The 10,000-nt window shown below is 45.3% G+C and overlaps 1 protein-coding gene across 1 annotated transcript in view; it reads right to left on the reverse strand.

Moving 5' to 3' along the window:
• The window catches only part of ece2b (endothelin converting enzyme 2b), a 38,026-nt gene that overhangs the window by 28,016 nt on the left and 10 nt on the right, over positions 1 to 10,000 (reverse strand). The window contains exon 1 of the mRNA XM_061720073.1: positions 9,865 to 10,000. This exon is cut by the window's right edge and continues 10 nt beyond it. Coding sequence (XP_061576057.1) covers positions 9,865 to 9,897 — 33 coding nt within the window. The 5' untranslated portion in view covers positions 9,898 to 10,000. The remainder of the gene's footprint in view (positions 1 to 9,864) is intronic.

Consider the following 10,000-nt stretch of genomic DNA (forward strand, 5'->3'; position numbering starts at 1 on the left):
AGAGGGAGGGGAGCGGGGGGGGGGGGGGTGTGGTTGCTAGGAGACGGGAGAGTCTCTCCAGGATGATGTCATCGCCAGCAGGAATTACATGATGAGAATCATTCAGTTACAACAGACAAGTACACAAATACTGGACCTGGACCTGGACCCTAGACCTGGACCTTGAACCTGGACCAGGACCTGGACCTTGAACCTGGACCAGGACCTGGACCTGGACCAGGACCTGGACCTTGAACCTGGACCAGGACCTGGACCTGGACCCTAGACCTGGACCTGTTTCCACGGCAACATCCTCATTTACACGGAATGAGGACGAAAAGAAAACAACAACCATGTCGGAGGTCATGAGAAAACTCCCATGATGCAACTTGAGGTCCTAGTTGAGGTCCTAGCTGAGGTCCTAGTTGAGGCTTCTGGAACCTCTTTTCTTCGTTCGGCGCATCGTACATTACGCAGAAGGAAGTGGACGGGGCCAACGGGCGTGGTTGATGTAGCTCATGCTAACTTCATGCTAACCTCATGCTAACCTCATGCTAACCTTGGATAACATTCACTCCCATCCTTATTTTGAGTGTTGCTACGGAAACCACGTCCAAAACAAGGGCTGCCAGAAGTGACCCGGGTCCGGGACCTCAGAACCCGGACTCACCATTCAGCTAGGCTAGCCGTGGCTACGCTAGCCTTAGCCTACGTGTGATGGCGGTTCCGCACCATCATGCACCAGGTCTCGGTTGTTGTCATTTGAGTGTTTTAAGTGTTTTAAAACACTGGAATATTAGTGACTGCGTTTCCATGCATCAATAACCCTTTTAAAACCCGAATATTGGGAATAACCCGGTTACACGGCCATGTAAACACCAATAACCCCTTTGAATAACCAGAATTTGCTCATATTCGGGTTTTTAAAAACCCCAATATGAGCCCTGGGTTACTCCTTTTAAAACCTGAATATTGGGTCATGTAAACACCAAACGGAATATCACCATCAAACGGAACAGGAATTTGTTTTCTGCACATGCTCTGTTCACAAGGAATCCTGGTCTTTTGAGTCCAGGAAGTTCTTATAAACACGGAGAAACCAAGACCAGGAGGAGACTAATCACTTCATAAATGTAATGAAGGATATGAACATTTCTGCATTTGTAGACGGTAGAAAGTACCGGGATAGAAGATTTACAAGAAGGAGAGAGAAAAGTTGAAGCAGCATTTGTTTTGAATTTGGATCCAGGAAGAAGAAGCAGAAATGACGGTAATTGTGTCATGATGTTCTCCGTGTGTCGCTGGTTTGATCCAGATATCCTGAATGATTAATTACCATGTAAACGGAATATTCCCAATGTTTCAGTAACCGGAATATTAGCAATAACCTGAATTTTGACTGCATGTAAACGTAGTGTCTGTGTTTCTGTTGAGTAGAAGACGTGAGAGTTTGTTTTTCAGGCACAAAGACGGTCTCGGTCTCGACGCGTCCGTCTGGCTGGCGACGGGGCAGCGGCTGTGGCTAGCGTTTGTCCCGTAACCATGGAAACGGACAACAGAAGCCGCTGCTGCAGCCGAGAGACGGCGAGTGTTTTCACGACCTCTTTGAGTGGAGATGCGTTCAGGAACCCAGCAGCTCTGCGGGAGACGCCAGTTCCTCATTCAATTAATAACGGCGTGTTGAGATGACGCAGTCAAACAGCGCCCAGCGTGGAGTGAGGGGCGTAAATGCGGCGTTAAATGCAGCAAACTACCGTTCATAAAGAAAAACCTGACACTTTTCCTGAAGAAGAAGGATCAGCAAACTTATGCCCAGGATAACTATTCATTTGTTTTGGGTTTATCCACTTCTTTTGCACTTTTTTTACATTGCACTTTAATGCATTCAATGATTTTTTTTGTTTTAAGGCCTATGTTACAGTTTTTCAGCAGTAAATTATAGGCCTACACTGCAAAAACTGAAAATCTTACCAGGAATATTTGTCTTATTTCTAGTTAAAATCTCTCATTTTTAGTCAAAGAAAATCTCATTACACTTAAAACAAGACTCATCACTGGAAAATAGTAAATAAGGAGAAAAATCTGCCAGTGGAACAAGATTTTTTTGCATGTAATGAGAAGACAAATCTTGTTCCACTGGCAGATTTTTCTACTTATTTCAAGTGAAAATTTACTTGAAAAAGGTGAAAATTGTCAAATAACAAGTTATTTTTCTGGTAATGACTCTTGTTTTAAGTGTAATGAGATTTTTTTTGACTAAAAATGAAACATTTTAACTAGAAATAAGACAAATATTCTTGTTAAGATATTGAGTAGTGTGTACAGTGTAATGTAAGCGCAAATATGGCCAAAAAAAATATTTTTCTAATTTATGTATTTTAAGTTATTTTGCCTTGTTGGTATAGCCTAATGTTTGCTGGAATATTAAAAAAAATGCTGGGAAATGTTCAGTTGTTCCTGCAACGTTCCTGCAATGTTCCTGCAGTGTTCCTGCAGTGTTCCTTTAATGTTCCTGCAGTGTTCCTTTAATGTTCCTGCAGTGTTCCTTTAATGTTCCTGCAGTGTTCCTTTAATGTTCCTGCAACGTTCCTGCAACGTTCCTGCAACGTTCCTGCAGTGTTCCTTTAATGTTCCTGCAACGTTCCTGCAACGTTCCTGCAGTGTTCCTTTAATGTTCCTGCAGTGTTCCTTTAATGTTCCTGCAGTGTTCCTGCAACATTCCTTTAATGTTCCTGCAGTGTTCCTGCAACATTCCTTTAATGTTCCTGCAGTGTTCCTTTAATGTTCCTGCAATGTTCCTGCAGTGTTCCTGCAGTGTTCCTGCAACGTTCCTGCAACATTCCTTTAATGTTCCTGCAGTGTTCCTTTAATGTTCCTGCAGTGTTCCTGCAACGTTCCTGCAACATTCCTTTAATGTTCCTGCAGTGTTCCTTTAATGTTCCTGCAACGTTCCTGCAGTGTTCCTGCAGTGTTCCTTTAATGTTCTTGCAACGTTCCTGCAACGTTCCCTCACTGTTCATGCAACGTTCCCTCAAGGTTCCTGCAAGGTTCCTGCAATGTTCCTGCAACGTTCCTGCAATGTTCCTGCAACGTTCCTGCAATGTTCCTGCAGTGTTCCTTTAATGTTCTTGCAACGTTCCTGCAACGTTCCCTCACTGTTCATGCAACGTTCCCTCACTGTTCATGCAACGTTCCCTCAAGGTTCCTGCAAGGTTCCTGCAATGTTCCTGCAACGTTCCTGCAATGTTCCTGCAACGTTCCTGCAATGTTCCTGCAGTGTTCCTTTAATGTTCCTGCAATGTTTCCTCACTGTTCATGCAACGTTCCCTCAAGGTTCCTGCAACGTTCCTGCAATGTTCCAATAAAGATCCAACAATTTTCGATAGATGTTCCATCACCGTTCCAGCATGTCGCCCCCATGTTCCGTTGGTTCTCCTGAAGGGTTCCGGGAACGTTCCAGTGCCCGACAGCGGCTACGAGAGCTGAGGCCGTCGGGCTCCGAGCTGCGTCTCTTCCACCGAGGGTTTTTGTGTTTTCGTAGTTCTGCTACTCGGAAGATGTGCAAATAAACTTTCTCACGGCAGGAAGTGAATCTTCTCCAGAACCACTGCTGATGTCTTTCCCTTCCAGCAGTATGTGACCACACACCTGAATCCTAGCATGACCGTACCGGGACGTTCCCGAGGTTCTGAGACCAGAACCAGAACCAGAACCAGAACCGCGGTCCTCCAACTGGGTCAGAACTAGGATTGTGTTGAAAAAAAATCGACTTTCCGATTCTTAATCAATTCTCACATTAATTCCTAAAAATTGATTTGTATGTCTAAAGATCAATTTTTTTTCATCATTATAACTTTTGTTATTTTTTTGTTTTTGCCCAAAAAAGGAATGTTTTGTTGGACACGAGAATACCTGGTTGCCTTGTTTTTGCCTTTAAATATGTTTAAAGGTATGAAAACATTAAAGTTTTCAGTTACAATTGCATAAATTATTTCATTACTTTATATACTGTCTACGGGTTACATTTGCATAAAATGCTAAAAACCAAATTCTCAAAAATTTAAAACCGAAATATAGCAAAAATGGAAAAAATTTATACGGAATTTGTTAAAAACTAAAACCGATTTCCTGCGTCTCTGTTTCCTCCCTGGATCTGTTTGGTAATTCTGCCACACGATGTTTCTGAAAGAAGTTCTATCAGCATTCTGGGAGCTGATTGGTCCTTCCATTCTGGTAATATGTTGCATAACTACAGTGATATCATTCATGCAACAGCTGAAAAAACAGTTTTAATAACAATAACACAAATCAATATCGGAATCGAATCGGATTGAATCAAATCTTGATAATCGATTCTGAATCTTAACATCGGAATTGAATCGATTCTTGACATTTGAATGGATCCCAGTCCTGCTTCTGAACTGAGCTTCTTTCCTGATTTTGGCTCAAACCAGAGCCTCGTTTTGTATTTTCTGATTCCGAACGTTCTCGTCTGTCACTAACCGTCGTCTCAGGAAGTTTCATTTCCCGTCGGGAACAAAGAGCTTAATTAGCCGGACCCCGCGGGGCCGGCCCGGCCCCTCCCCTGCGGGGCCGGGCCGGCCTCTCCCCCGTTAGCCCGACACATTAACCCACTGACCCGGAGAGGGAGGGGGGGGCTGGAGCCGGGTCTGGAACCAGGTCTGGAACCAGGTCCTGGAGAGCCGGAATAAACCGGTCTGAGCCCCCCGTCACCGTGGTAACCACTTTCTACCTCCGCTCTGAACACGTCATCCATCACAGCAGCGCCGCAGCGCCTAAACCAAGGACACGTAGAGGTCAAGTGAGTCCACTACGAGTCGGGTTTGAGTCGGGTTTAAGTCGGGTTTGAGTCGGGTTTGAGTCCAGTAGGAGTCGGGTTTGAGTCCAGTACGAGTCGGGTTTAAGTCGGGTTTAAGTCGGGTTTGAGTCCAGTACGAGTCGGGTTTGAGTCGGGTTTAAGATGTTCACGTGGTCCATGACCTTCAGGATGAAGATGACGAAGGTGGAGACGGTGAAAAGGAAAGTTGGAGGTGATGAAGGTTGGAGAGAAACTGGAAACACTGGAGATGGATCCAGAGATGAAGAGGAGGATGAAGAGGATGAAGAGGAGGATGAAGAGGAGGATGAAGAGGAGAATGAAGAGGAGGATGAAGAGGATGAAGAGGATGAAGAGGAGGATGAGGATGAAGAGGAGGATGAAGAGGAGGATTAAGAGGAGGATGAGGATGAAGAGGAGGATGAAGAGGAGGATGAAGAGGAGGATGAAGAGGAGCAGGTCATGTGATCAGGGCAGACTCTGTTTTCTTGGTTTGTTCTGCTGCTCAGATGGAAACTGGGCGTCTTAAGACAGGAAGTAACAGCTGCAGACAGGAAACGGTCCACGCTGCCCAGCCCTCACACTTACACACACACACACACTCACACACACACACTTACACACACACACACACACACACACACACACACACACACACACACACACACACACACACACACACACACACACACACACACACACACACACACACACACACACACACACTTACACTCACACACACACACACACACACACACACACACACACTCACACTCACACACACACACTTACACACACACACACACACACACACACACACACACACACACACACACACACACTTACACACACACACACACACACACACACACACACACACACACACACACACACACACACACACACACACACACACACACACACACTTATACACACACACACACACTTATACACACACACACACACACACACACACACACACACACACTTATACACACACACACAAATACACACACACACACACACTTATACACACACAAACACACACACACTTATACACACACACACACACACACACACACACACACACACACACACACACACACACACACACACACACACACACACACGTGTTACCCACAGGATTTCATCTCTGCTTTTTGCGGATGATGTTGTCCTGTTGGACCTGAAACCTGGACCTGGACCAGGAGGAAGAGCTGGAGGAAGAGATGGAGGAAGAGATGGAGGAAGAGCTGGAGGAAGAGATGGAGGAAGAGATGGAGGAAGAGATGGAGGAAGAGATGGAGGAAGAGCCGGAGGAAGCGGTGGAAAACTCGGTTTTCTGTCCGCAGGAGACGGAGACGGTGGTTCAGATCAGGGGCGTTAATTGGTACGGCAGCCGCCACACCTCGGCCTCAGGGGAAAATGTAAATGTTTTTTTTTTAAATACATTTATGGAATTACTCTGTGTCTATTTGTATTGATTATTCTATTACTTAATACATATAAAATAACTCCAAATGCATATCAGAACAACATGATGGATTTCACTAGGTATTATCTTTCCCAACACTTGTACCCCCCTCATATCTTGAAATGTGATGTCCCAGCGTCCCTGACGACAGTGGTCGCTATCAATCTGGTTTTTAGCTCTGCAGTGTTACTAACTTACAAAAATGAAAAGGAAGCAGACAACCACGCAATTTTTGGGTCCGGGGACCGGGCCTCCCCTGGCCGGGGGGTGCACGGGCGGGCGCGGCGGCGGGGTGGCACCATTCCCAGGTGTCTATGTCTTATGTTGTCAGTATGAATGGGGGGATGTTGGACCGTTTCCCCCTCCGTCTGGGGGCCCTGGCGGCACCGGGGGCGCCGTGGAGGTACGGTGGGGCCCTGGCCCGGCTCGGAGGGCCGGCCCCCGTCTACTGGATGGCCGGTGGGGGAGCGTGGGCGTCTTTTCAGGGCCGGCACTGCTGGTCCTGCCTCCTGGCTTCCGCCTCTGCTCCCCCTCCTTCCCCCCCTACACGATTCATACGCACATAGGCGAGGGGCGGGGGGTCCGGGTCGTGGGGGGCATTGTCCCGCGTGGCCCGGCACTCCCTGCCTCACGGTTTTAACAGCAATGTAGACACTGCACATTCAACACTTAATAAATACATTTAACAAGGACACTTAGCGTTTTGGAGGGGGGGGGTCATTGTCAGCTTGATGTTTTTATGGCATTAATCACATGCACTCAACACCCCCGATCCAGACCCTAGTGGTCTGAAGGGGGACCACAGGTCCAGACCCAGACCCTAGTGGTCTGAAGGGGGACCACAGATCCAGATCCAGACCCTAGTGGTCTGAAGGGGGACCACAGGTCCAGATCCAGACCCTAGTGGTAATAAGCCCCCCCCCGCCCCCCAGAATCTCTCTGCCTGCACATGGACCAGGTCCAGGATGGAACTGGTCTGGTTTCAGACATGGACCGGGTCCAGGATGGAACTGGTCTGGTTTCAGACATGGACCGGGTCCAGGAGGGAACTGGTCTGGTTTCAGACATGGACCGGGTCCAGGAGGGAACTGGTCTGGTTTCAGACATGGACCGGGTCCAGGATGGAACTGGTCTGGTTTCAGACATGGACCGGGTCCAGGATGGAACTGGTCTGGTTTCAGACATGGACCGGGTCCAGGAGGGAACTGGTCTGGTTTCAGACATGGACCGGGTCCAGGAGGGAACTGGTCTGGTTTCAGACATGGACCGGGTCCAGGAGAGAACTGGTCTGGTTTCAGACATGGACCGGGTCCAGGAGGGAACTGGTCTGGTTTCAGACATGGACCGGGTCCAGGATGGAACTGGTCTGGTTTCAGACATGGACCGGGTCCAGGAGGGAACTGGTCTGGTTTCAGACATGGACCGGGTCCAGGATGGAACTGGTCTGGTTTCAGACATGGACCGGGTCCAGGAGGGAACTGGTCTGGTTTCAGGGCGGATGGGGTTCTGGTTTTGGTTCCGGTTTCCCTGTCAGACTGAAACCAGTCGGACCTGCTGCTGTTGCAACACCAGGTCTAACAACAACACAGTTGTGGTGACGTGTCTCTTGTTGATACAGATTTGTATATTATACACACACAGTAGGCCCGAGACTATTTATTATTATGTTTCTATTCCACATGCTGTATAATGTAGATTATCATTATTATTATTATGTATGTAGATTATCCATGCACTATGCACTTTGTTTTTTTGTCTCTCTATCTTTCTTAACTGCAATGACGAGCCTGCACAACAGACAGAGTGAAGAATCAGCTTGAAGTTTGAACATTGGCCCGACAAGGAAATTGAAGGAATTTGACGGTTATTTCATTCACTGTACCCAGATTTAAAAATAGCAAACAGTAAATAAAAAAAATGTGGCACTTATTAACATATATATAATTTAAAAAAAACTGAAAGGTACAGCAGAATGAGGTAGATATGATTATTGTTGGAAGGTTAGTAATATAAAAATAAAAACGGTCCAAATCATCCCCCTGTAAAACTGCCATCCCTCCTTTCCATCCCTTATGTCATTTCATCAATGAATGTGGTTTTACTGCTATTTCAACATTTAGAGTCATCACCAGAAAAATAACACCAGAAAAATAACTTATTTGACAATTTTCACCTGTTTCAAGTAGATTTTCACTTGAAATAAGTAGAAAAATCTGCCAGTGGAACAAGATTTATCTTCTCATTACAAGCAAAAAAATCTTGTTCCACTGGCAGATTTTTCTACTTATTTCAAGTGAAAATCTACTTGAAACAGGTGAAAATGGTTGGTTTTTCCAGTGATGAGTCTTGTTTTAAGTGTAATGAGATTTATTTACTAAAATGAGACATTTTAACTAGAAATAGGACAAATATTCTTGTTAAGATTGTGAGTTTTTGCAGTGATCCATGTTACTTATCCTGTGAAGGACAGAGTCATATTGATAAGTTCAGAAAAGTGTTTTTTATTGTTGTGTTTTGATGTATTTGATGTAAGTCCAGTGGATATTTCAAGCTTACAGAAGGCTGCATTTAACTGCTGCTATGTCATTAACTATGGAAGGGTTTACAAGTGGAGGACAAAAAAATACCCTTTGGAATTAATAATTTGATTATATTGGCTGGATTTTTTATTCATAAATGTCGTTTTTTGAAAATGAACCCAATCTTTATTGCATATTTAAACATACAACGGAGTATTAGGGCCAAACTAAGACAAAAAAATGGAAATTACGAGAATAAAGTCATAATAATATGAGAATAAAGTCGTAAAATTACGAGAATAAAGTCATAATGTTGCGAGAATAAAGTCTTAATAGAATAAAGTCATAATTTATGAGAATAAAGTCGTAAAATTACGAGAATAAAGTCATAATGTTGCGAGAATAAAGTCTTAATAGAATAAAGTCATAATTTATGAGAATAAAGTCGTAAAATTACGAGAATAAAGTCATAATGTTGCGAGAATAAAGTCTTAATAGAATAAAGTCATAATTTATGAGAATAAAGTCGTAATATTATGAGAATAAAGTGGTAATTTATGAGAACACTAACAGATTCCTGCATGTCATTCCTGCAGTATTTCTGCAGGTGTTTTGGTCACTGCTATTATTTGTAATATATTATATTATTTGTAATCAGCACAAATTATCTGTCCCCATATGATAAAATCCACCATCCCCCCTGATTTTTTTTACAACTCCAGTTCTGATATATGGCAATAAAGATCGATTCTCTCTTGATTCTTGATTCATGATGATGATGATGATGATGATGATGTAAACATCCACACAAACATCTGATCACGTGACCGCCCCCTCCTCCCCACCAATCACCCTGTTCGATCAGTGACGTCAGCAGCGGGCCCTGCAGCAGCTGCAGCAGCAGCTGATCGAACCGAGCCCGGATCGATGATCGATGCCCCCGCTGTGATTGACAGGCCGGATCAGCATCCCTGTCTGTGTGTCTGTCTGTCACGCGCCTGCTGCTCCCTGTGTGTGTGTGTGTGCGTGCGTGCGTGCACGCGTGTTTTACTCACGGTGTTGCGCAGGTCCTGCAGCGCGACGCTCATCCTCGGACCCGGGGCCGGGATCCGTGGACCTGCACCTGGACCTGGACCTGGACCTGGACCTGGACCTGGACCTGGACCGGGACCGGGCGGGGGCGCGTGTGTG

Source organism: Cololabis saira, chromosome 4, assembly GCF_033807715.1.
Source record: "Cololabis saira isolate AMF1-May2022 chromosome 4, fColSai1.1, whole genome shotgun sequence".
NCBI classification, from domain to species: Eukaryota; Metazoa; Chordata; class Actinopteri; order Beloniformes; family Belonidae; genus Cololabis; species Cololabis saira.